Below are 27,272 nucleotides of genomic sequence, written 5' to 3' on the forward strand. Positions count from 1 at the left end.
CCCTCTCGACAGCCCCCAGACTGAGAGGGTGAGGAGCCACACGGGGATGGAAGAGACCAAAACTCCCCTTTCCCATCTGTGACCACAGTCGCCCAAAGAGCTCCAAGCCCATCCCAGAAGCACTCACCTGGTACAACTGGTGCCCAGGGCCTCCCTGGTCCTGGGCACTCTCTTGGCTAGAATTCCGATCCCACATGTATCTCAAATCCCAGCCCAAACTCATCAACCTTCCCCCAGATGCGCTCCCAAATCCCACTTCCTTGTCTTGGCAAACGCCACATCCTCTCCTTGGACATCTAAGCATAAATCCTCCGCTCGTTTTCCCCGCTGTCTTTATAACCTTCCCTCCCCTGCTCATCAATCACTGCAGCCTGTTGCTTCATTCTTCATCACTTCCCGCCCTCCCTCCCAGCCCTTCTATTTTGCTGCTCACGGGTCCACACAGGCAGCAGTTTCCCTATTTGTGATTTTGGGGTTTTTTTTTTTCGGGTCATGAGCGGCGCCACAGCCGAAGTAGGTTGAACTTGCCCATACAACCACCACTTTTACCCTCAGATGCCGATGGCCCTTGGCCGTCCCTGGAGAGCCAGGGTGTGGGGATCTGCAGGAAGCGGAGGGAGCCCCCTGGGATGGGGGTCTCCGGCTACACAAAAGACAGAGCACTTAACGCTGCTTTTCTTAGCAGAAGCCGAGCCTCGAGGGGCTGCAGCGGAAGGAGGGCGCAGCGGCAGGGTCTAATCGATGGACTCAGATCACATTGACTCAAGTACTTCCCGTCCCTTTCCTGTGTGTGTCCCATCCGTCCGTGCTGAGAAGTGTTTTCTGCAGCGGAATTCTCCTCTCCCGGACCTCCTCCCCCCTCCCCCCGCCCCCGTCTTTTATCTGGAAACAAAGGCTACTATTGCTACCAGGACTTCTTTTCCAGATAAGAAAGCGGCAGTTAGAGGAGTGTCCAGAGGTTTCTCAGGAACCCAGATGGAGGGACTCACCCGGATGGAGAAGCTCTGGGCTTCTCAAACTTTCCTGCCTAAAAGTCATCCCGGCGTCTTCACAAATCACTGGTTAAATGGAGATTCTGACTTCGAAGCAAAGGTGGGCCCTTTGATTCTGCCTTTCTAAGGAGCAAAGTGGGAGGGTGATGCTGCCCTCCCGGGAGGGGTGGACCATCCCATGAGTCACAGGGATTTCAACACGTGAACCTCCATGCCCGCCTCCCCTCCCGATCCCATGTGCCATGCTGCACCTCCGGTCTGCTGCTGCACCCCAGGGGGGAGACACAAGACTCCCCATCTCTCTCTCCCCATCCACTGCTCTCCGGGGACAGAATGAAGCTAGGAGGTGGGGCTACAAAAGCTGCCCAAAGGCACCCCAAACCTGAACCCAGAAGCACAGAAATCCTGCAACTAAAAAAGAAAATATTCTGCAGGGACTTTCAAAACATCCCCGTCTTTTGGGTTCACTCTTACACCCAGGTCCTCCTTGATTTGATCTCTCACAGGGAACCATCACAGAAAAAGAGACACATGTTCCGTCTAGTTCCCAGCTGTCGACTGTACCCCGCCGAGGCAGGCTGTGCTCCCTGGGTGCCTCTCCACCCCTGCCGCCCTGACAGCATTATCCTGCAGTGGGAGCTTCCTTCCTGCCACGGACCACACATGGCTACCCTGTCTTCTTCTTCTTCACAAGCATGTGACTTTAGGTGCACAGAAAGTTACTCTCTTAATACACTTTTTTAAATCTCTAGACTGGAAATAAGCAAACTGATAGTAGAAAAACTCCCAGTTATTCAGACAGCAGAGATGCGATTTTAGAGAATAGCTGCCAGGTATGGAACCAGCCCCAATCATTTCCACTCTCTCCATTTTTAAAAAACAAAAGTGTTAGGGGATGGAGGGTGGAATTCTGTGAAGGAGTAAATATACTATCTTAAAGATTTAAAGACATTTCAGAAATAGTTTCAAGGAGAGAAGACTCTGGCTAGTACACATGGACCAGCTCATCCAGGCAATATTTGAGAAGGAGCTTCCATTACAATGTGGCCGTTTGGCCTGGAGTTTTATTTAAACACCCTGGTAGGTGGGCTTCCCAGGTGGCGCTAGTGGTAAAGAACCCGCCTGCCAATGCAGTGAGACATAAGAGATATGTGTGGGTTTGATCCCTGGCATGGCAACCCACTCCAGCATGCTTGCCTGGAGAATCCCATGGACAGAGGAACCTGGTGGGCTCTAGTCCACAGAGTCGCAAAACAGTCAGACATGACTGAAGCAACTTAGCACACACTTCCCCGCTAGCTCAGTGGTAAAGAATCCGTCTGCCAATCCAGGAGATGCGAGTTTGATCCTTGGGTTGGGAAGATTCCCTGGAGAAGGAAATGGCAACCCATTCCAGTATTCTTGCCTGGGAAATCCCATGGACAGAGGAGCCTGGAGGGCTACAGTCCATGGTGTCACAAAAGTCAGACACGACTTAAGAAACTAAAACAACAATAACATCCCCCTAGGATGGACTTAGGACACCTTATCCCAGCTTCTATCTAACAGAATCTCTCCCAACTCAGCCCTCAGCCAACAGAAGCCTGGTCATTTATTAACTCAACTGGGAAAGAGGGCGGGGATGCTGGGGACACGTGAGCTGAATCCCTGATGGCTGAGGAGCGGATTTTCCCAAACACATGGTCACAATATCTTTTTCGTGTCTCCTGAAAGCATTTAGACAGATCTGAGCCCTGACAGCTAGCTAGCTCAGTAGCCAATTAGCGCCTACCACTCTTTAACTGATTTTCAGTTTAGAGACTTCTCAAAAATAGGCTGGAACTGTTCTTTTCGGCTTAGGCTCAAGTCCCGGGTGGTAGTACATATTTTCATGCATGGAACAATACTATACACAAACGAAAACCAGGGCAGGCAAAGCGCAGGGCTCGTGGCACTGAAAAGCCTCCAACACGACGCTCCTCCTTTGTAAGATGATGCTGTCTCGAGCTACAAGGAGGAAGACAAATGATCGGTGCACACCTGCTCCTTAGAATGGTTCGCTGCTAAAGAGCTGGAGCCTGGAAAAGCACGAGGCTCAGCCTAGCATTACATCACCGCACTGAGCCAGGTCCTCATTGAAACCCCAGGCAGAGGGACAAGTAAAGAAGCCCCACATGGCACCCCGCGTCCCTACTACAACACACAGGCCGATCCCTGGAGTCCTTTCATCTACACATCAATGGCTCCCATGACCACTTCACCGCCTCCCCACCCCCAAACCCCCACAAAACACTCTTCTCTGAAACACATTCTTCTCTTTGGGAAAGGAGAGCAGGTAAGGCGGGGGTGACCTGCAGCCAGATCTATTCAATAAGCCCCATCCTCCAGACAGGCCCAGGTAGGTAATGGAGATGACCATTTAAAAACGGGAATCCTAATAAACACCCATCCAGTATAAAGGCCCCATTGGCTCTTGGTTTACAGAAACTGGATGCACAGTCAAATGCTGCTTCCACCAATGGGCCAATGACAAGACTGGCTGGCTTTACTAATAATAGCGAGCAGCCTTGTCCTCCGATGTTCACCAGTCAGCGTGTGGACGCTTGGGTTAATCCGACTGAATGTCTAGCAGCGATGCTCCACGCCATCCGTCTAGCTATGTGAGTGGCTGCCCCTAAACTGGTCTGTCTCCATGGGCACGGCACTGCCACCCTCAAGGATTCTTCCCATGAGGCCCTTGTTAATGCCCGGCTGTTCCCTTTGCAGGAAATACCACTGTGCGGGGGGGGGGGCGGTGTTATGAAGCCGGGAGAAGCCCCCCAAGCACGCACTGGGCTGCTGAACCACCATCAAATTCCAGGGGGGTCATTTCTGCCCTCAGGAATCTCCAGGGGCTGCCAGATGCTCATTCCAGAGGGGGGCGCGAAACGCTACAAGGGGAGCCACCAGGTAAAAACCACGCTAGGCTGCCCGAGAACGTCAGGGACAGCCCTAGCTCCAGGCTGCACGGGGCATCAGGGGAGAGGATACTAACAAAGCCCCAGCACCCTCTCCTCCTGGGAGGATTCCGGGGGCCCTCCGGGGCGACGGGCGGAGCACTTACATTGCCTCGGAAGCCTCCTGGTTCAGGTCGCTGGCTGGGACTGGCTGCAGAGACTGCGACCCTCCCATCCTCGCTGCGCCCTGGAGTGCAGGCTAGCCGCGAGCAGGGCCAGCGTCCTGGCACGGTACCTCCAGCGGGAGCCCGGGGTGGGCCGGCCGGCGGCCGGGGCTGCTGCACTGCAGATGGGAGCAGCTGTTGGCATCCGGGGCGGCGGCGGCGGGGAGCTGCGGCTTCGGGGCCCGAGCCGGAGCCCGGGGAGCGAGCGCCGCGGAGGTGTGCGCGCGAGGGTGGCCGGCGCGCGCCCCCACGGTGTGCGCGAGGGTGGCCGGCGCGCGCGACTCTGCCCGGGGCGCGCGAGTGTGAGCGAGAGCGCCGGCGGGGTCCGAAGGGATCTGCTCTTAAAGCCCCCGGCAGCTTGGCTCCCGAGTAGGACACGGTGATGTCATCATCAGCGAGCAGCCCCCGACGCCTGCATCTTCACAAAGCTCCAGCACTGGCTCGGGAAACCGGGCCAGGCGGAGGGAGGGCGAAGACCCTCCCTCTACCCCCGAGTCGCCTCCCCCAGCTTCCCGCAGCCTCGCCCGGATCGCCGGCATTGTCTGGCTTGGAAATGCAAATACACTTCGGGCCCGGGAGTCGGGGGGCCCCAGGGGGGAGGGCCGCGGTGGTCCGGGCCAGGCGGACCATTGTGGGGGGCGGGGGAGGGTATCCTCTTCCCGGCCGGCTCACCCCTCCCGGAGGGAGGCAATGGACTCTCCCAGGGCTGGGCGGGCAGGTAAACAGGCTGCAGCGGAAAATGTGCTAGACGCTTGCAGTGTCCCGGTGGCTTCTGCCTCCTTCAGGCTGAGGCCTGTACCAGGGAGATGCGAGGGCCTGGCTCCCGGGTCCCCCCACCTCACCTGAGCCCAGGTCCGGCCTCCAAGGACACAGTTTGAGGGTAGGGCGGATTGGGGCAAGCCTGCTACTGAGTCTGCAGCACCCCCCTCCCCCATCTTTGGCCACCACAGGAAGCTCCACGGAGATGCCCCTTGCAAAGGCTCACTCCCAACCATCAGAGGTCAGACCAGCTAGCTGAGAGGGCCCATCCGTGTCAGGCCCTTAAGACCACAAGAGTGTCCAGGGAAAAGGCAGCTCTCCATGACACACCATCTAACCATCCATCCCCATGACTGTGAGCCCAGACCGGGGCCTGCAGGAATGTCTGTGACACCCCATTCAGTACCCCCAGCCCTCACCCCCATTCCTCTGCTGAGGCAACCTGTGCCCCGCTAGCCAGGGCTCCTCTCCCGGCTCTGGCTGCTCCCAAACCCTCCAGCCTTGCTTGGGCTCCTGGGCCGCCTCCTCTCAGGCTACTCAAGGAAGATTTCATCTCCTTTTGGTTCAGGAGGTTTGGAGGCCCACCTGGAAACTGACCATCCATCCCCATTCTGAGCTCCAATCAGACTTACAATGGAATTAAAGTGGGACCTCTGAGGAAATAGCAACCCACTCCAGGATTCTTGCCTAGGAAATCCCACCAGGAAAGCCCAGCCTGGCGGGCTACAGTCCACAGGGTCGCAAAAGAGTCAGATAAAACTGAGCTACTGAGCACATCTGATGTGTAAGCTGAAAACTCGTCTCCATTTTCCCAGCATATCTTTACCCCACAGCAGAGTCAGCCTAAAATGCATCTATATTGTGGCCAAAACAAAAATAAAATGGAAACAAAATTGCTCAAAACATTGTGAAATGTCCTCCATACACTGTTTCCTAAAACTGTGGCTGAGGATGTTTGGACGGCTACTTTTGAAGTTGTGACTCAAATGTCAGGATGGTTCCAGAGCTATATGGTGGGCTGACTTTCCTCTGCTGATATTTAAAATTAGTGTCCAACAGAGACCCAGAAAGTCAGAATTGTTTCCTGGGCTGCAACAACATGAAACGTCCAGGCAACACTGAGAAGGTTGACTTTCTCGAATTTATATGAAAATAGCTAATGATCGTGTCAGTCTCAAAGAGAAGGTGACTGTCAGGGGGCGGCCGGGTGAGGCTTGCTCCTGAAAGCACGTCCCATAGCCTGTCATTCATCGTCAGTGCCAGGAGTCATCTGGTGGCAGGGATTCTGAGCTTTGCTCCTCCGGTCATTCTCAGCACCCCGAGGGTTTGTTTTTTTGTCAGAAAACGGACCTCTTGGGCCTCAGATGCAGCTGGAAATCCAAAGAACTTACCACGTGGAGCGGAAAACTTCATAAGTGCTAACCTAGGGAAAGCTATGACAAACCTAGACAGCATACTAAAAAGGAGAGACATCACTTTGCCGACAAAGGTCGGTATGTCAAAACTATGGTTTTTCCAGTAGTTATGTACGGATGTGAGAGTTGGACCATAAAGAAGGCTGAGCAATGAAGAATTGATACTTTTGAATTATAGTGCGGGAAGAGACTCTTGAGAGTCCCTCAGACAGCAAGGAAATCAAACCAGTCAATTCGAAAGGAAATCAACCCTGAGTATTCATTGAAAGGACTGATACTGAAGCTGAAGCTCCAAAACTTTGGCCACCTGATGCGAAGAGCCAACTCATTGGAGAAGACCCTGATGATGGGAAAGATTGAAGGCAGGAGGAGAAGGGGGCGACGGAGGATGAGATGGTTGGATGGCATCACCGAATGGATATGAATTTGAGCAAACTCGGGGAGACAGTGGAGGACAGAGGAACCTGGTCTTCTGCAGTCCATGGGGTCCCAAAGAGTCAGACACAACTTAGCAACTGAAGAACAAGAAATGTAGACTTGACCTTTTGAGGAAAAGTGACCACTTCCGTGAGCATTGATGGTATGTATGGCCTGCAGCCAAACCCAGCCCTAGGAAAACACACAGGGGAAAAAATGAGAAACAACAATTAGAACTCATCCACTAATTTTTTTTTCACGACACACAAAAGCACAGAACCTTCCAAGTGTCCTGATCCGTAACAGGTAGGGGTCTGCTGCAATAACTAGAGAGGGCCTTGAAATGCGACGGGAGTTCAAATCCTGACTTCTCCCTCGTTTGCTGTGTGGCCTTGAGCCAACTGCTTGGCGGTACTGAACCACTGCTTCCTTAGCTGGCAAGAGGGAGAAAGCATCTATTTTGCAGAGTACTGAGAAAACTGAATTATATATATGAAAGCCCGGGACCAGGACTAACTGGTGCTTGAGCAATGTTAATCTTCCTTCCTTCTTGATTAGAAACATTTTCCCCTAAGCACAGCACCACATAGAAAATGAGGGGGCATTACGGCGAAGGGCTTCTATTTAGAGTCTCAACAATTGTAAAGTTAGGACCTAACGACACTTCATTTATGTGTCACTGACACCGTCACAGTGATGTTAACAACATGGGCAAGAACCAGGGGGAAAACAAATACAATCTGGATGCCGTTGAGGTCAATGCAATTGAAATCCGTGCATTCCTAGTTTGTATAATAAACTTCTGGAAGAACTTTTCAGACTCTCATTTAAGACATTTGATGTTTACTTTACACACAGTTTAAAACAAGCCTGTGGACTTCCTTGGTGGTCCAGTGGTTACCACGCCGCACTTCCACTGCAGGGGGCATGGGTTTGATCCCTGGTCAGGGAACTAGGATTCCTGCCTGCCACACAGTGCAGCCAAAAAATAATAAAAATAAAATAAGCTTGGTTATCTAGTCATTCAGCCTACAGAAAAAAAGGAAAACGTAAAAAACATGGAGAGGGGGAGTCATTAGAGAGGAAAAGAGCCGTGCTGCCTGGACTGAATGTGTCTCCCCCCAAAATGTCATATGCTGAAGCCCTGATATCCAGTCTGATGGTATCCAGAGGAGCCTTTGGGATGTAATTAGGGTTAGATAAAGTCACAAGGGTCTAGCATCTCCGACTCAATGGATATGAATCTGAGCAAATTCTGGGGAACAGTGAAGGATAGGGAAGCCTGGCATGCTACAGTCCATGGGGTCGCAAAGAGTCAGACATGACTTAGAGACTGAACTACAACAACAAAAGGAGAAAGAGACACATAATCTCTCTGCTGTTTCAGAACACAGCGAGAAGGCAACCATCTGCAGACCAGAAGCAGGGCTGTCTTTAACAACCTGACCATGCTCGCACCCTGATCTCGGACTTTCTGCCTCACAACTGTGAGAAATCAATGTTTTTGTTGAAGTCACCCGGCCGAAGTTCTTTGTGTTATAGCAGCCCAAGAGGACCAACCAAGACAGGCTGTTTAAGGTACAGTGCTAAGGGACCAAGAATAACTAACAAGAAGGGAAAAGATTAAAAAAAAAAAAGAAAGAAAGAGACAACTCTCCAAGTTGGACCAAGGAAATTCGAAACAATTTCAGGGCCATTTAACCCAGCTCAAACGCGCCGTAGATCCTGGGTTCTTGTTATCCACAGGAACTGCTGATAGCACAGAAACCACTGGCGACATCACACTCTGGCCTGTTTACTGCCTCCAAATCCTCTCTCCTTCACCCACCCCCACCCCAAGTGATGGCCAAGGAAGCTAAATAATGGGTTTGCACAATAAGAAAGCACAGATTCCACCCCAAATTATTAAAATGCAAGCAGCCAGCCTTGCAGTCACACATCCCCTAGTGTATTCAAACCTGCACAGGGCACTGCGCTGGGGCCAGGCCTCTGGCTGGAGCTGAGGCTGCAGACACAAGCTGTCAGTGCCCTCTGCTTGGCCCCGACCTTCCTTCCCAGACGTGCTGCTTTCAGGGGGCCCACTCCTCCCTTCCTTACCGCCTCTTCATGCCCAGCCCACACTCCAGACTCTACCCTGGCCACCCCGTGAGGGGCAGAGACTACCACAGCAGGGCACCTCCTCTCTCCACCAAATCAGGGATGCCCAAACTTTCTAACCACGGCCCTTGTTGCTAAGTCGTGTCTGACTCCTGCGACTCCATGGGCTGTAGTCCGCCAGCCTCCTCTGTCCATGGGATTTCCCGGGCAAGAATACTGGAGTGGAGTTGCCATTTTCTTCTCCAGGGGATCTTCCCAAGTCGGGGATGGAACCTGCGTCTCCTGCATTGGTAGGTGGATTCTTTACCCCTGAGCCACCAGGGAGACCCTGAGGTCCCTCCCTCTGTCGGCCTCTGGACCAGAGCATGCGTATTCTAGGATGCTAAAGGTAGGCTAAGCCCACTTAGATGGGCTCCTCTGCCAACCCTCCTACTGATGTCCCCAAGACATCCTAGAAACCTAGATAAACCAAAGAATGCACCCATCATTTCTAGAACAATTAGAGATTCCACATATACTAGTGCACTTAGCATCTGCCTGGCCTGTAGAATATGAGTCTGTTCTCAAGTTACTTCCTGACACATACGTAGCAGAAAGTTCAGCAAACCTGCCCGATCCCTGTAGCTGAGAGATAAGATATATGATACAGACTCTGAAATCCCACTCGGGTCCGAGGAACTGAACCACACATAGTCAGAAAGGGTAAGTAATTTGAAGCACCTCTGACACCCCAAGGAAAACACACTTAAGCGGCTTTATCTTTGTCTCCAGCCTCAGGGAAGTCTCCAGTTGCCATAGCAGCAACGCTTTCCAAACAGGACCAATGGACCCCTGTGCTGCTAATTAGCCTGTGCACACTTGCTAAAAGAAAGTAGGTCAGATCACAGGAAAATCCATCTGGAGAGCACTGGGAATGTAAATACAGATGGAAAACGGGTCCAGGCAAGGTCCTGTTTCTTCAGGTCTCTCACGATCACCATCATGGGCGAGGGGCAGGGGGGCACAGCTAGTCGGGGGATGACAAAGAGGCTGCACAAAAGCACGTAGACCTTCTCTTTAGGAAGCTGACCTTTCCACAGGCTCTAGCATCACCACCCGCTTGCAACTTGTTCCTTCATCTGAGACCCAGAAAGTCCAGCTTGTCACTTACTGCTTTGCCTAAAACTGCAAGAGCTGCGGACTTTCCTGGTGGTCCAGTGGCTGGGACTCCACGCTGTCAATGCAGGGGACCCAGGTTCATTCCCTGGTCAGGGAATTAGATCCCACATGCCGCAACAAAAATCGAAGATCCCAACTGAGACCCGGCATAGCCAAATAAACAAAATTAAAAAAAAAAAAAAAAAAACTGTAAGATCTGGGAGCTGAACTCAGACCCCAGTACAGGCCCATGTTCAGCAACCGCAGGTAAACAGGAGCCTGAGACAAGCGAAGCTGACCAGCGAACAGGAGACTGGCCTGCAGGTCAAGAGTGGCGCGTTGCTGGCACTCTGTCCATCCAGGTTTTATGTTTTGGGGTCCGTCTTCCTGGGCTTTTGGAGACACAGCTTTTATGTCACAAGGCCTTGCTCCAAAAGTTGTCCACTGCCTTCAGGAGAAAGTCCCAATTCGATATCCTGGCCTTGATCCCAACACTGGGTCCATCCTACATTGGAGCAGGGCCAAGGTCCCCACTGTGCAACCTCAAGCCGAGGAGGTGCCACTCCCCAGCCTCTGCAGGACCCCTTATTCCTCCTGTGCATCAGGGGCCAGCTTCCCGCCAGCTTCTACGAGGGGCAAGTCTCCTCCAGCCCACAGATGTCCCCCCTGCCACTCCACCGCCAGCAAATTTTAGCTTTGGTGCTTGCTCGCCTCGTCGGAATCTCACTGTATCCTGTGGCTGGTGTCCCTGCTCTCCGTCCTGCCTGGCAAAAGTCTTCAGTTTTCCGATGAATAGAGAAAAGGGAGGAGCTTGTCAGGCTTCCCAAGTGGTTCAGTGGTAAAGAATTCATCTGCCTATGCAGGAGATGTAGGAGACTTGGGTTCAATCCCTGGAGCGGGAAGATCCCCTAGAGTAGGAAATGGTAACCCACTCCAGTATTCTTGCCTGGAAAATCCCATGAATGGAGGAGCCTAGAGGGCTACAGTCCATGGCGTTGCAGAGTCGGACATCACTGAGCGACTGAGCACACAGAAGATTGTCAGGTTCCCTCATTTTCAGATCTGACCGTCTTCTACACTCCCACATTAAATCCCATGTGGCCACCCTGGGGAGTCTGAGTGGTTAACTTGGGCTGAAGAGCCAGCTCAGTAGAACCCCATCTTCTCCAGGGTTCTCTTGCTCACTCTTTGAAAAGGGCTGATCTTCTCTGCTTTTTTCACTTCCTTTGTCATATTTACACCTGAGATCTTTCAAAGATCCTTTCAAGCAAGGACCACTCCAACAGCTACTCTTCATGGGGGAAAAATTCATTTCTGTTATCATGCAGCCATGAAATTAAAAGATGCTTGCTCCTTGGAAGGAAATCTATGATAGACCTAGACAGCCTATTAAAAAATGCAGACATCACTTTGCCGACAAGGGTCCGCATAGTCAAAGCTATGGTTTTTCCAGTAGTCGTGTACGGATGTGGGAGCTGGATCATAAAGAAGGCTGAGCGCCAAAGAACTGGCGCTTTCAAACTGTGGTGCTGGAGTAGACTCTTGAGAATCCCTTGGACAACAAGGAGATTCAACCAGTCAAACCTAAAGGAAATCAATCCTGAATATTCATTGGAAGGACTGATGCTGAAGCTGAAGCTCCAATACTTTGGCCACCTGATGCAAAGAGTTGACTCACTGGAAAGGACCCTTGTGCTGGGAAAGATTCTGAAGGCAGGAGGAGAAGGGGATGACAGAGGATGAGATGGTTGGATGGCATCACCAACTCAATGGACATGAGTTTGAGCAAAACTCCGGGAGACAGTGAAGGACAGGGAAGCCTGGCATGCTGTAGTCAGTCCATGGAGTCCCAAAGAGTCAGACGTGACTCAGCAACTGAACAACATGATACAAGGTAAAGGCTGAGGATTTTGCTATTAGGTCCAGGAAGGCAACCCAGAATGTGCTAGAAAAGGAATCAGTAAAGAAAGATACGACTCGTCTTTTTTTTTCTGGCTGCACTGGGTCTTAGTTGTGGCATGAGGGATCCTCACAGCTGAATGCAGGCTCTTTAGCTGCAGCATGTGAGATCTAGTTCCCTGACCAGGGATCAAACCCCAGACCCCTGCATTAGGAAGGTGGAGTCTTAACCACTGGACCACCAGGGAAGTCCCAAGACTCATTTTTATTTTAAAATTAAGAATTCAGGATACATTTTACATCTTTGATTCCTACAAGAAGGAAGGAAAGCAGGCCAACACTAAAACCCAGGGCTATGCAAAAGTTAGGACAGCACTGTGTTAAGAAGTCTCATCACATATGAAAAAGAAATCAGTAACACAAACACCACATCCCAAAAGATTAAATGAAAGCCTTAAAATCCTTCTTTCTTTACCAAATAAATTTAGCTCTTTTGAGATGAAAAGGGTAGAAGATACTCTTGAGATAACATTTTAGAAAATATATCCTACCTCATTTCAAGAAATGACTCAAGCTTGCAACTCAAGACAGCAAAAGAATCTAGAAAGAAAAGTTAGATAAAAGCCAGAGAGAGTGAGCTTATCCTGAAAGCTTACCTGAGCCCTGGCTGGAGTCAGCTGCAGGCCTGGATCTAACTTCCCCAGCAGCCAAAGCAAAAAGGAAATCAAGACTGAATATTTATTGGAAGGACTGATGCTGAAGCTGAAGCTCCAATACTTTGGCCACCTGATGTGAACAACTGACTCATTGGAAAGGACCCTGATGCTGGGAAAGATCGAAGGCAGGAGGAGAAGGGGATGACAGAGGATGAGATGGTTGGATGGCATCACCGACTCAGTGGACATGAGTTTGGGCAAACTCTGGGAGATGATGATGGACAGGGAAGCCTGGTGTGCTGGTCCATGGGGTCTCAAAGAGTCAGATGTGATGGAGCGACTGAACAACAGCAGCAAGGCAAAAAGGGAAATAGTCATTTTCAGTTACACGATTCATAAAACCCAGCAGATTTTTTTTAACTGCCATTCCATGGATAAACAGCTTTTTGCATGACTGCCATTCTCAATATGTTCATTCCTATGGGTTCTCCATCAGGAGACGGTGTATACAGTAGACAATCCCTTCAACAATCTCCTTCCACCAACAGGATCTTCAGTTTCATGTGGCTACTTCAGCAAGCACATCAGCAGCTACCCAGCTCCTCCAGCGATTAATAAAATCAGAAGTTCTGGGAAGGATAGGGACTTCCCTGGTGGTCCAGTGGTTAAGACTTTGCCCTCCAGTGCAGGGGGGTGAGGTTTTGATCCCTGAACAAACCCTTGGGGAGCTAAGATTCCCACATGCCTCATGACCAAAAAACCAAAATATGAAACAGAAACAATATGGTAACAAATTCAATAAAACTTTACATATGGTCCACATCAAAAACAATGTTGAAAAAAATAAATGAAGTTCCCTGAGGATATATTTCTTGTTGGCCCATCCTACAGAGAGGGTACCCCCCCCCCACCATCTATGCTCCTGAAAAGACTCAAATGTTTCTATAGTTACATAAGGCAAAAGTTACATAGAGGAAGCCAAGGTCAGCCTCGGAAGATGTTCATCAACAAAGCAACCACTTCTGGACTCAGCTGTCCCTCACTTCCTCCTGGCGTCACAAGTCCTTGCCAGTTGTCTCTTGTTGACTGTGGGGAAACACACACCACCACCAACTGCAAAGAAAACTGCAAACCTAGCAGAAGCTGCAGGACACCATTAAGGGGACGAATCTGATCCCGAGGAAGTGCTCAAAAGCCGCCCAGAGCCGCTGAGAAACGGCGATCTGTGAACAACCCAAGAGGAGAAACTCTCAACGATGAGGAAGAAGGTAACTTCCAAGAGAGGACGTCCAGGGACAGAGCGAGCCCTTCAGAAAACTGCTCAACCATGTGTATTAAATGAAACATTTATGTTAAAACTGAAGCATTTATGTTACCAGTGACTCTGTTCTTGAGATGCAGGAGTCAAGTGTGAAGAATATGTGAGTCTGAAAATCTGCCAGAAAAATATGGCCAAAATCCTTTGTTCATGCTAAGCATTAACATGTGGTTATCATTAAAGTCCACATTCTGTTAAATATAAATCATTTTCATAATTTTTTCACTTCTTTTTTCAACATCAAGTCCCAATCAAACATTTTCCACACAATCACCTTAAAACTTAGATTCAGTAAGTGGATTCATGTTAAGTGGCCTTTCTTGGGGAACAATTTTCTTTAGATAATCTGGACTCCTTCCTGTAGCTACTTTTATCAACAGAGTTTAAGATCATAGGCAAAACCACACAGGTAGACATTTGGCCAAATAAAACTCCAACCTCCGGAGTCCAAGCTTCTACTCAGAAATAGTGGAGTTTCATTCAAACCTGGGAATAGAAAACCAACCTGGATGTCTGGGGTCAAAAACATAACCAGTGAAATCCCTCTTTCTTCCCAGAGAACTATTTCCAAGAAGAACCAAATATTCCAAAAGCACTGTAAAAACATTTCAGTCCTTGTTAGAAGAGCTTAAATATTGTACTTGATTGGACTGTTGATGTGTTAATCCACAGAGTTCCTCTAGAGCTTAAGCTTACTGGTTTTAGAGGCTACTGTGTACCAGGAATAAGAGGCCCTTTAAGGAGAACATCCAGGGGTAAACAGAGATGGAACCTCCCCCGCTACCAAAATGGACAGCAAAGCTGCTTTCCGAAGCCAGGCTGGAGAAACGGCACGGGCCGGAGTGCTAGACTCTGTGGCCCTTGCCTCGCGGGGCCCCTGGGACGACCCCTGCCCTGCAGCAGCGGCCCCTTCAGGAAGGCGGGTGGGCTGTCAGCTACTCTGGAATCACTGACTTCCTTCCCACGCCCGACGAGCGCCTTGACACAGCCTGACACGGGGCTGCCCTACTTGTGAGCGGAGCAGTGGAGACCGAGCACCGAGGCCCAGAACTGCTGACTCAAGGCTCTGGGATAGAAGAGAGATGCAGAATGGCTGGGCCAGAAATAGCAGCCGTGAGCATCTTCTGAGAGATAATTCGCATGGCATCTGAGAGCAGAGGGGGTGAATGTGTGTGTGCGTGTGTGTCCGTGTGCAGGCCTGTGTGTGTGTGCAGGCCTGTGGGCGTGTGCAGGCCTGTGTGTGTCCACCCATGTGCTACCAAACCCTAAAAATGCGTCCTGCTTTTCACAACCACCCCACATGCCCTGTCTGTAATTCCCAAGGCACTTGCCCGTCTGTCACTGGATGTAATTAGTTTTTACCCGTGCCTGAGGAGAAGGGATTATTTTTCCCCAATACTCAGATTTTTAAGAATTGATCTCTCTATGGGAAGACAGTCTTTCTATGACAACAGACTGACCCAATTCTGCCTCATCCCGTTGACCTTAAGAAAACGTGTGAGAGACATTTCTAGGTCTCCTGACAGCTTTCAGAGGCTGATGACTTATAAAAAGTTCAGTGCAGAGTAAGTGCATGGTATATTCAATTTTTTTTTTTTGCATCTCTTTAAGCCATTAATCCAGACAAAGATGAAGGGGTCCCACTTCACGTGAACATTTCCGTGGGGCAGTGACTGTCCATCCTGGGAACATGCCTCTAGTCCCCCAGCATCAGGAGTACCAAAGGGGTGTGGCTTCCTGGTTTCTGGAAGGTCAGCTTCGCTCTCCAGAAGGGCCTGCTCTGACCCTTACAAACCAGGGGGTGCCGCCGTCCCCAGGCACCCCCAGCACCCAGCTTCTCCTTACAAAGCAGAGGTCTGGGCCAGGTCCGCTCCTGGAGGGCTGAGGCCACGCCTCCCATGTGCCCCACAGAATGCCCAGTGCCGGCACTCGGAGACCTTCAACAGCTACGGATGGACAGATGGGTGGACAGATCTGTACTTAAGAGACACAGAGGAGAGAGGCAGAAACCAAAGTCCTCTCCCAGCGAGGCCAGAGCTGAAGGAGGATCAGCGGAGTGACGCCGAGGACGACGTCTTCTCACTGGTATCCCATGCAAGTGCCAGCCCCGCCACCAACCTCGTCACCCTCCTCGATGGCAAGTCCTGATTTCTGTCTGTGTGATGCTGGGAGAGACGGCTAGGCTGGGTGCCCAGGAATGAGGTCTGACTTAAACTCTTCCCCAGACACCTAAATCAAAAAGGTGAGTGGGGAATGTTTTCACTCATCTGAATCCTTAAACTGACCCAAAGAAGTTACTTGACCCTCCTGTTCCTGTTTTCTCATCTGTGCAATGGAAATAATAATCCTCGTACCTCCCCACCAACATGGACAGTGTAAGAGTTAAATGAGATGATATGTGAAAAGTTCCTAGTACGGCTGCGCCAGGCATACGGCAAGTGCTCCATCCACATTACCTGCTGCTGCGGCTGTTTTGTGAAAAAGCAAGAGTCACTGTGTCCAGTGGAGGACTCAGTGTCCCTGCTTCACTGACTTTTAAAGGTTTTAACAGCATCTCTGGGACACCCAGCCCAGAACGCCTCCTTCAGGAGTCAGAAGCTGGCAGGCTTACTGCAGGAGTCCCAGAGATGACCCAACCCAAATGCCTCCCACTGCAGTTTTTCACTAGGAGCTTGTGACCTTAGGCAAGGCCCTGACCTCACTGAGCCTCAGCTTTCCCATCTGTACAATGGGGACAATAAAAATGGGGAGCCGTGTTATGGAAACCTGAGAAAGGCCTTAGACCCTGTGGTTTCGCGAAGCCGCCAGGGGATGATGGTGCTCAGTGAGATGGTTTTAGACAAAGTCAAGATCAAGGCTGCTGAGGTAGGGTACAGGGTGGGCAAGTCACCCCCAAGGAGCCAGGAGAAAACACCAGGGGCTGTGTGCTGGGTGGAACCATGTGGGCACTGCACCCCTTCCACCCTGAGCCCAGCCCGGGCAGGATGGGGAGGAAATGCTGGCAGAGGGCCTTGGTGACCGGGAGACTCGTCCAGGAGCCCCCGCCCAGAATCACAGCCCAGTCGGGAGCGGCCATTCCTGCGGGGTCCCATTCCGAAGAATGTGCCTGTGTCTTTGGGGGCACCACTGTATCCCCAGCCCCCGGCTTCAGGCCAGCCCACAGCAGAATGAACGAGTGCAAGCCCGAAAGACCGACTCCTATCCTCCCCGTTCCCACGACCACTGCCCAAGTTTAGGCCACCATCGCCTCCCTTTGGACCATGGTAAGAACTCCAGTGGTCCAGAGACTTCCAGCCTCTCCTCGCCATCCACCTGCCCCTTGGCCTCCAGAGACAGTTCCCCAGACTAAATCCAGTCCTGACTCTCCCTTGCTTAAAAAGAAGAGACAATCCTTTCACTTCGTGGAACTTCCCAGCCTGGCTGCAGATCTGAAAATCCCTGCCACATCCTCCTCCTGGTCTCGCTAGGCTTCTCCCGACCTGCTGCTGGAAACTGCTGAGCCTCCCACCAGGCCTTGCATGTGTGGTTCCCACTTCCTGAGGTGCCTTCCAGCCCACTCTGTTGGGTCCTCTGTTCTCAACTCTGCTGGAGAGCCCACATGCTGATCACACTGTGTCTGTCTACACAACAGCCTTCTCTGCCTGCCCCCGTTCTCCCAGCACCCCTGGGAATTAGGGCAGTTGATATTGATTAAACGACAGATCAGTTGGTAAAGAATCCGCCTGCAATGCAGGAGACGCAGGTTCGATTCTTGGTCGGGAAGATCCACTGGAGAAGGGATAGGCTACCCACTCCAGTATTACTGGGCTTCCCTCATGGCTCAGCTGGTAAAGAATCTGCCTGCAATGCGGGAGACCTGGGTTGGGAAGATCCCCTGGAGAAGGGAAAGGCTACCCACTCCAGTATTCTGGCTTGGAGAATTCCACAGACTGTGTATAGTCCATGGAGTCCCAAAGAGTTGGACACGACTGAGTGACTTCCACTTTTCACCTGTGGAGCACCAGGCGACACTTTTCACTGACCTCATTTACTCCTCACAGTTACCTCCAAGAGGCGGGTACGACCCAGACTGATTTCACAGATGGGTCAACAAAGGCTCAGAGTGGTCGGGTAACTTGTCCAAGGTCACTAAGCTCACAGATGGGCCAGGAGCCCATCTCTCCAACTTTATGCACCCTCCCCTGCGCCGAGTCACACACGGATATGACACAGAATCCACCCAGGATGTGTGTGCTGAGTGGGTGGATGGACACGAATGAGTGGAGGACTGGATAGGGGGATGGCCAGATGGACAGACGGATAGAAACCAAGCAGAAGACACACTACAGGATCGCTGAGTCTCAGAGCACTCAGCCTGTCCTGCCGCTGAGAGAATCGGGCCTGTGACGTCATCTCCTGAGTCAAAGTATAACAGAAACGGACTCACCAACAAAGGCCCCAACAACTGGAGATGGGGGGCCCTGAGCTGAGCATGTCCTGACAAGGAGCCCCTCTCCCACCCTACCTCCCGGGGCTCCTGTCTCTGTCCCGGCTCCTCCTTCGATTTGGGGGTCTACTTCTCCACCTGCTCCTGGCAACCCCCCCCCTTGGACCTCCTGCTGGGTCTGAGGGCTCAAAAGCATACCCTTGGTTTGGAAGGAAAGCAGCCCTTTTTTTTTTTTTTGAAAGCAGCCCCTTGAAATGCAAAATCTACAATTATAAAGCGGTAGCCAACTTAACACAGGGTCAGGGACACCACTGGGAGTGGGGAGTGAGCTTGCAGGCTTCTTGCTGCCCTGACCCCTCCCACCACACCAGAGGGCCTGCCCGGCCCTCACTGGCTCCTCAAACTTCCAAGGCCTCCCCCTGCTCCTCACTGAGCCCCAGATCAGGTCAGACTCCCTTCCAGGCTTTGGAGAGGGTCCTGGGACTTCAGCTCAGAGCGGGGGTCTCCCAGCTCTGCTTCAATAAGCAGGGTCAGGGAAGCGCTGCTTGGTGGCCCGCTGTCCGTCTCCCCCCAGAAATGGGAAGAAGAATTTGAGGGCTGGAGCATAGGGCCTGCCCATTCCATGCGGGCGCCGCCCAGACTGGGGAATTCACCTGTTGCACTGCGTTTGGAGAGGGGGTACCAGCCTCCCTCCCTCCCTGGGCTCCCGGACACGCCTGCTGCAAACACTGGGAAGCCGAGCAGCTCACAAACACGGGGGCCTGTTCACGAGACTGACCAAAAGCCAGGGAGGCCCAGGTCAGACAGCCTCTGCTGGTCCCACCAGGATGGGGTCTGCTTGGCAACATAGCCACGCCCAGGCTGCCCTGCAAGAAGCGGGTCTGTCAGGCAGGAGTGGCTGAAATGGACGATGAGGCCGGATCAGACCCCACTCTGCTTGGTGCAGTGACTCGTCATCAGCAAACCCAAGAATCGTCCTGACCAGCTTCCCTGGTGGCTCTGCGCTGAAGAATCTGCCTGCAAATGCAGGAGACGTGGGTTCGATCTCTGGGTCGGGAAGATCCCCTGGAGGAGGACACGGCAACCCACTCCAGTATTCTTGGCTGGGAAATCCCATGGACAGAGGAGCCTGGTGGATTACAGTCCATGGAATCACAAGAGTTGGACACCACTCAGCAACTAAACCACCACCACCACCTAACCTCTGAGCTGTGAGTGGACAAATGAACTGGCTCTGCATGCAAGGATGTGCAGTATTTCTCAAGGGGTTCACTCCTCAGACCTGGCAGGAGGAGGGGACCACCCTAGGTGGGGCCAGGGAGCAGGGCTTTCTGCTCCCTCTCCTGCTGGGCAAAGCTCTCAAATCCAGGAGAAGGATTGACAGAGAGCCAAGAGCTCTTGGGGGCTGCTGATGGCAGGCAGGGGGTGGGGACATCTCACCACACACCCTGGTGAGCCCAGACCTCCCGCCTGTCCCCAAACCCCTGGCTGCATTCAGGGTGGCATTTTTCAGGGATGTTGTTCCCTGGCCTTCTTGCATCAACATGGAACCAGCTTTCTCCTTGAAAGAAGCTCAGCTGCCTCCCCCCGTCTCATTCCTTCTGGGCCGTCCAGGCAGCCGTTGGCCAGGCTTCCAAGTTACTGTTTCCTTAAGGACAACTGTCCCTGGCAGGCAGAGAGGGAGGTCAGCTCTGATGTGTACTCAGGTTCACGTCTGCCTGGCCCACGCATCAACACAGCAGGCTCTTTGCCACAAGCCCCCCGAGGTCCCAAAACCCGCGGTCAGTGGTGGCTGCCTTGGCAAGAGTGAGGGCTTTGGACCTGCATTCCTGGAAATGCTTTATCTTCAGACTCTGTGCCTGGCTTCAGCCTCTCAAAACTCAATTAATCGCTGCATAACGCCTTCCAAACAGCTTTAGTAGGTCAGCGTGTCTGCTGAGCACAAAGGCCATGGACGGGCCGTGCTGCGGAGCAAGGAAGGCCGGTCGGAGCGCTGCCACCTTGGTGGACAGTGACCCTCCCAGGACGCGCTCTTTGCTTCGGGCAGGGTTGGGAAGCAGAGAAATTGAAGCTCTCTTTCCTCCTCCCTTCCCTTGGACTCTGTCAAAGTCACATCTGTTCTCCCTGAGGCTTGCAGCCTAATGATTAGCAATGGGCATGGGGGAGGGGTGGGGTGGGAAAACCCCGGAGAAAAGCCATTTGTACTGGAAATGTGGGTTTATGTCATCATTTCCACAGCAGCCATCAGAAGCAGGAGGAGGCTGCAGGAAGTCACCCGGCGTGCTTGCAGGAACAGAACATCTGTCGATTCTGTAATCAGACGTGGCCTCGGCTTTCTTTGTTAAGACGCCAGGTCTCACTGCCCTCCTGGTCCCCTCAAAGCCCAAAGAGGGGAAGACAAAGCCACTGCAGTTGCCTGAGCATGAAGAAAACATGAAAAGAGCGTGTGCCAGCTCCAGCGAGAGAGGCCTGGCTGGAAACGGGCACTGGTGGTGGTTTAGTTGCTCAGTCATCTCCAACTCTCTGTGACCCCCGTGGGCTATGGCCTGCCAGGCTCCTCTGTCCACGGAATTTTCTGGGCAAGAATACTGGAGTAGGTTGCCATTTCCTCTTCTAGGGGATCTTCCCGACCCAGGAATCGAACCCAGATGTCCTGCATTGAAGGCAGATTCTCTACCCACTGAGCCACCAGGTAAACCTCAAAATCATACTGATGAAGGATGTAGCTCTGAATCATGAGACCAGCGGGGACCTCAGACTCTAACCCAGACCTGCATGACAACCTCCATCTCAGTGAAATGAAATTTTCATCTGTGCATTTTTGAAACTTGCTTTGAAAACTTCCAAGGACCTGGCAAAGGCAAAAAGACAGGATTTATGTGGATCCCTGGATCCAGGCCAGCGTGCTTTTGTGAAAAGCAGCCATGGAAAGGGTGGAGGGTGGAGCTGGCAAAGCTGAAGGCACAGTTGAGATGTACTTAGGGCGATGGGACCACAGCTGCCCCTGGTCCCGTCCACTCCTGGGGGCCCTGGTTCGCCCTGAAACCACTCCTGCCCTGCCAAGCAGCTGGAGAGATCCTTCAAAAATGCAAATCTGCTCAAATCTCTGCCTGCCTTGGGGCTTCTGGGCCTTCTTAAAATAAAGCCCTAAGCGCCAACGGTTCAGTGGTCAAAGTTGGAACAACAATCTGAGTAACCAAATAAAGTAGTATTATACTGTATAACTCATAAAATAGATACCCTTGAGTCCAGAGTGATATAAATAAATGACTGAATACATGAATAAACGAGGGAGAAGAGACGAATCTCCCATATAAATTTCCAAAAAATTTTGCATAGATAACCCCCGTAAAAGAAGGGGCACAATGCTCCAGTCTTGAGCTGTGCCCACAGGGACTTCCTTCCAGAGAGGACAATATGGAAAAGGGGGAAAGAGAAGCCTGAGAGTGGAGAACTCTGGCAAACACGACCCCAGTCGAACAGTCAAGGTCACCGCGAACAGACATAAACCACGCTGAGTAAGCACCCTTGACATGATGTGCTGAAAACGGCATTTAACCTCTGTGATCTTCCCCCCCACACCCCAAAACTCTAATCAGGAGAAAAATGTCAGACAAATCTCAACTATGGGACATCCTAAAAACACCTGACCCGTCCGCCTCAACACTGTCAAGGTCACCACGAACATGAAAGTCTGAGAGACTGTCACAGCCAAGAGGAACCTAAGGAGACATGGAGACTAAATATCATGTCATGTCTTGGATGGGGTCCTGGGACAGAAAAAAGACATTAGGGGAAAAAAATATGGAAATCGGAATAAACTCTGGACTTGAGTTAATAATCATGTGTCAGTATTGGTTCAAGAATTGTATCAAATGTACCATGCTATTGTTAAGGTGTTAATACTAGGGGAAACAGTATGCTTGTGTAAATGGGAATTCTTTATTCTATCATCTCAGTTTTCCGGTAAATCTAAAACGATGCGTAAAAGAAATCTATGAGGACTTCCCTGGTGGCCCAGTGGTTGAGGACCTGCCCGCCGATGCAAGGGACACGGGTTCAATCCGTTCGTGGTCCAGGAAGATCCTACGTGCCACGGGGCAGCTAAGCCTGTGTGCCACAGCTAGGGAGAAGCCCCCACTCCCTGCAACTGGAAAAGCCTGCACACAGCAAAAAAGATCCAGCACACTCAAAAATAAAGAAATATTAAATAAAGAAAATTTTTTAAAAAGAAATATATTTTTAAAAAATTCCACCAAGAAAAATGATAAAGCCCCCCAATCCTTCCCATGAGCCACGGTGTGCCAACCACCTGCCTCTGTGCCCTGGGCCACCCCCACCTCCTCCACGGGCCCAGCTTCGACAGGACCCTTCAGCTTTGCTCTCGTCTCTATCTTCGAGATTTCTGCAGACGCTGCGCTTTCCCCTGCCCATGCATAGTTAAGTCTGCCCAGCCTTCAGCTCTCAGCTTGGAAGTCACCTCCCCTGGGGAAGCCTTCCCCGGTTACCCAGATGGAAAGAGGTTCCTCTGCCACCTGGCACCCCTCTTCTGACCCATTTGCGACTGCTCGCTCAGCTGTCTTCCCCAGCGAGCCGTAAGAGCCACAGGGGCAGGGCCTGTCTATCTTCCCCAGCGAGCCGTAAGAGCCACAGGGGCAGGGCCTGTCTATGGCCCAGAAAACCCCAAGTTCATACTACTGAACCCTCACATGCATGAGTGAATGAGATTCAGAAGCATCCCAAGAAGACTGGCTCCAAGGAACAAACCCCAGGGGTGAGGTGAACCAGATGTACCTTCTGTGCGAGGTTTAAAATGTGGAACCCAGGTGACCTCAGGGAGGGGACCCTGAGCAGATGGGTTAGGTACCAGACTGTACTTACGGCACAGTCTGGATGACATAGTTGTTTTTGGTGCAGTTTTTGTGTGTGTGTGTGATTTCGTCAAAAACTTACTCCAGCCCTTGGATAAGCTTGGTTCTTTTTCCTTTTTTAATGTTTCAAATTTTACTTTTTTAAAAGCTGTAACCTAAAGCTAGAGGCTACCCTGAGTGGCAGTTATGGGCTGTCATAACTTTTTTTTTAATTGAGATATAACTTATTGACGGTGAAATTCATCCTTTTCAGATGTAGAGTTCCAAGAACTTTGACATATACAGTCATGTAACCTCCACAACCATCAAAACATGGAACATTTCTATCACCCCCTAAAGATCGCCCATGGCCTTCTGTAGTCAAATCCCGAACCTAGCTACCAGCCCTGGCAACCATCGACATGGTGTCCATTCCTTACAGCTTCGCCTTTTCCAGAATATCAAATAAATGGACTCACATAACATGTAGTTTTCTGAGTCTGACCTTTCCCACTTAGCATAATATAGTTAAGATTCATCTATTTTGTTGCATGAATCAGTGGTTTGTTTCTTTTCTTGCCGAGCGGCAATCTATAGGATAAATAGACCAGAATTTGTGTATTCATTTACCAGCTGGTAGACATTTGGGTTGTTTCAGTTTGGGGGTGATTATGAATAAAGGGGCTGTAAACATACAAGTTTTTAGGTAGACACATATTTTCATTTTTCATGGATAAACATCTGAAAGTGGCTCTCCTAGATCGGATGGTAGATGTATGTTTACTTTTTAAGAAACTAAAGGGTAGACTATTTAAGAACCTTACTTCTTTCTCAAACACATTTTTATCAAGCACCTACCACGTCCAAAGGCAAACCAAGAGGGTCTCCCCAAACACCCACGAATGAACGCTCATGCAATCTCACCACCAGAAGCCAGGCTTCCCAGACCTTTCTCGCTCAGCCTGAGGCCAGTAGTTACTGGAACCAGGAGGGGTAGGATGAGGTTCCTGCTCTGCCACTAAGGAGCTGAGGGACTGCAGATGAATTATCCCACCCATCCGTCTGGGTCTCCGGACCAACAGAGCGGCAGGTAGATCTCAGGAGATGATGGGAGGGAAAGAGCTTCTACTCCAAGAAGCACCATCCAGATGAGTGGGACTCAGACTAGCTCCATCCCTACCTACTGCCTCCCCAGTAGTAGACTTTCTGAGGTCACAGGCTACCCATTCTCAACACATCCAGCAGTGTTTAGCTCTACACAAGAAAAGGCTGTCCAAGAACATTCTTTACAGGACTCAGTAGCTAAGCAGAAAAGTTTCTAATCAGCATCAGTTGTTTTGCATAGAAACAGGATTTCTCACTACTTGCTGTGAGGGTTAATTTTAAGCGGCAACTTGGCCATCGTACTCAGATATTTAGTCAAACAGCACTGTAGATGTCACTGTGAAGATATTTTTTTAGATGAGTCATTATTGTTCAGTCACCCAGTCCTATTCGACTCTGTGCAACCCCATGGACTGCAGCACACCAGGCCTCCCTGTCCCTCACCATCTCCTGAAGTTTGCCCAAGTTCATGTCCATTGCATCAGTGACGCCATTCAGCCATCTCATTCTCTGATGCCCTCTTCTTCTGCCGTCAGTCTTTTCGAGCATTAGGGACTTTGCCAATGAAAGTAGCATTTAACCCAGTAGACTCTGAATAAAGATTACCCTTCATAATGTGGGTGGACCTCACCCAATCAGTTGAAGGCTTTAAGACAGAAAGACTGAGATCCACCAAGCAAGAGGGAGGTCTGCCAGTACATGGCCTTTAAACTCCAGTTACAACATCAGCTCTTCCTCAGGTCTCCAGCCTGCTGGCCTGCATTGCAAATCTTGGATTTGCCAGTGTCCACATTTGTATGAGCCAATTCCTTAAAATAAATGTCTCTCTAAAGAGGCAGTGCACGCTAAGTCGCTCAGTTGTGTCTGACTTTTTGTGACCCCATGGACTGTGGCCTGCCAGGCTCCTCTGTCCATGGGATTCTCCAAGCAAGAATACTGGAGTGGGTTGCCATTTCCTATTCCAGGCTAAAGAGGCAGACCTCAGAGGTATTACAGGTTTGGTTTCAGACCACCATAATAAAGCAAGTATCACAATAAAGTGAGTCACAAGAATTCTTTGGTTTCCCGGTGCAAAAAAGTTATTTTTATACTGCACTATAGACTAGTAAGTGTGCTGTACTACGTGTAAAAAAAGCAATGTATATACCTTAATTTAAAAAAATACTGCTAAAAAATGCTAATCAGTGAAAAATGCTAATCACTGAGACTTCAGTGAGTCATCATCTTTTTGCAACAGTAACATCAAAATTCACTGATCACTTCTCTGATGGTCCAGTGGCTAAGGGGCCTGGGTTCCATTCCTGGTTGGGGAACCAGACCCCACATGCTACAACTAAAAGTCTGCATACCACAACTAAAGATCTCGCATGCCACAACTCAGAGCCAGTGCAGCCACATAAATAAATAAAATAGGTAAATATTAAAAAGATCACTAGTCACAGATCATCATCACATATATAGTAGTGAGAAAGTATGACACGGCACAGAAACGTGAAGTGAAAAAACACCGTTGGAAAAATGTCACCAACAGACTTCTCAACTCAGGGTTGCCACAAGCCTTCACTCCGTAAAAAACTCAGTATCTGCAAAGCACAATAAAATAAGTTATGCCTGGATATGTGAATATATATCCGATTGGTTCTGTTTCTCTGGAATACGCTGACTAATACACCAACGCTCACACAGGGCATCCCCACAGTTACATGGAGAGTTTGCTCCCAAGGGTAAACTTCAGATCAACCACAGGCCAAATGATCATACATGGCATCATGGGTACAAACTGTCAAAGCCTTCTTGGCACCCTCCTAAATGCAGCTCCCCCAGGGCTTATGGGGCAGAGACGGCCAGGCCCCTCCTCTCTGGGGACAGCGGCTAGGAGGGAGGGTTCTCTACAATACCTGCTTAAGTCCTTGGCCAGACGTTGGCAGGAGGGAACGGAAGCTTCGACTCCATCACCAGCTGGGGCGGAAGGCAGAGATGCGTATTCTGAGGCCGGGGCAGTGAGATCCACGCGGGCAGCAGCTGGGATGGTGCTGGGGACACAAAGGGAGAATTATTCCCAGTGGAACTCGGCTCATTAATGGCACATTCATCAGCCCCCCTCACCCCTCCCAACCCACCCACACACATGGCGTGGGGTATTTAAAGACCCAGCACACTGCTGGCCGGGGCACCCCACAGGGTTCCCCAGGCCTCTGCTCAGACACAGTGGAGGGGGATGCACCCTCCAGAGAAGCAGCCCCCAGGCCAGGCCGTGAATCCCCCTCCCCATGGAGGCTGCAGCAGATCCTGGGGTTTCTTTGACGGAGCAGCTGGGGTGTCAGAACACTCTGAGCTGTCTTGAGTTCTGTGTGTGTGTTTCATAGGATCATTTCTAATCGCTTTTTAATAGGCAATGAATCTCTATGAGTTGAACATTAAAATGCAATTTTGCAAACTCCCCAGGATTTTCCACCACCAAATCGGAGGCTAAGAAAAGTCAAGGTGGAGCGGCTGATGGGGGTAATCAAGGAAACTGCAGCAGGGACCTTTCGGGATGCCTTTTCGCCGGTGAAGGCCTTTCAGAGCAGAGCCCTTGTCCCTGGTTCAATGGGTGAGTGCCCCCTGCTGGACACACAGGGAAACGCCGGGAGTGCAGGCTGGTCTCCAGCAGGTGGGAAGGCAGGAAGGACGGCCACCTGCAAACACGCCCTTGGAACCAAAAGGCACCAGGCCTGGAGCTCAAAAGATGTTTTCATTTTCCCCTCTGGCAAAAGCAAGATGAGCAATGCCGCCCACAGACTTCCAGGGAGGGTCAGCCCTCCCAGCCTCTCCAGCTGTCCACTCGGCTGTCCAGGGTGGGGCTGGAATTAGAAGGGACTCAGCACCAAGAGCCTGAAGCCCAGCCAGAGGTCGAAGCCGAGGTTACAAGTTTCACAGCCTCGTGGCGGGCACTCATTTCTTCCCTGTGGGCGTGAGTTCCTGCAGGAAGCTCCCCCACTGCAGGAAGGTAGGAGGCTCAGCCTTCCGTGTTAAGGTTCTGCTGATCTCCACCTCCTCCGAGTCCACCTACGAGGTGGCTTC

General features: G+C 51.0%; 1 protein-coding gene across 17 annotated transcripts in view; it reads right to left on the reverse strand.

Moving 5' to 3' along the window:
- The window catches only part of TACC2 (transforming acidic coiled-coil containing protein 2), a 228,576-nt gene that overhangs the window by 72,824 nt on the left and 128,480 nt on the right, over positions 1 to 27,272 (reverse strand). For 14 of the 17 annotated variants that reach the window (XM_043475242.1, XM_043475253.1, XM_043475252.1 and 11 more), the window contains one exon: positions 26,108 to 26,242. In XM_043475242.1, the coding sequence (XP_043331177.1) occupies positions 26,108 to 26,242 (135 nt within the window). Of the gene's footprint in view, positions 1 to 4,074; positions 4,664 to 26,107; positions 26,243 to 27,272 lie in introns of those variants that run through there. The other 3 variants (XM_043475257.1, XM_043475256.1, XM_043475254.1) reach the window with 3 other exon arrangements.

The sequence above is a fragment of the Cervus canadensis genome, chromosome 8, assembly GCF_019320065.1.
Source record: "Cervus canadensis isolate Bull #8, Minnesota chromosome 8, ASM1932006v1, whole genome shotgun sequence".
Classification (NCBI taxonomy): domain Eukaryota; kingdom Metazoa; phylum Chordata; class Mammalia; order Artiodactyla; family Cervidae; genus Cervus; species Cervus canadensis.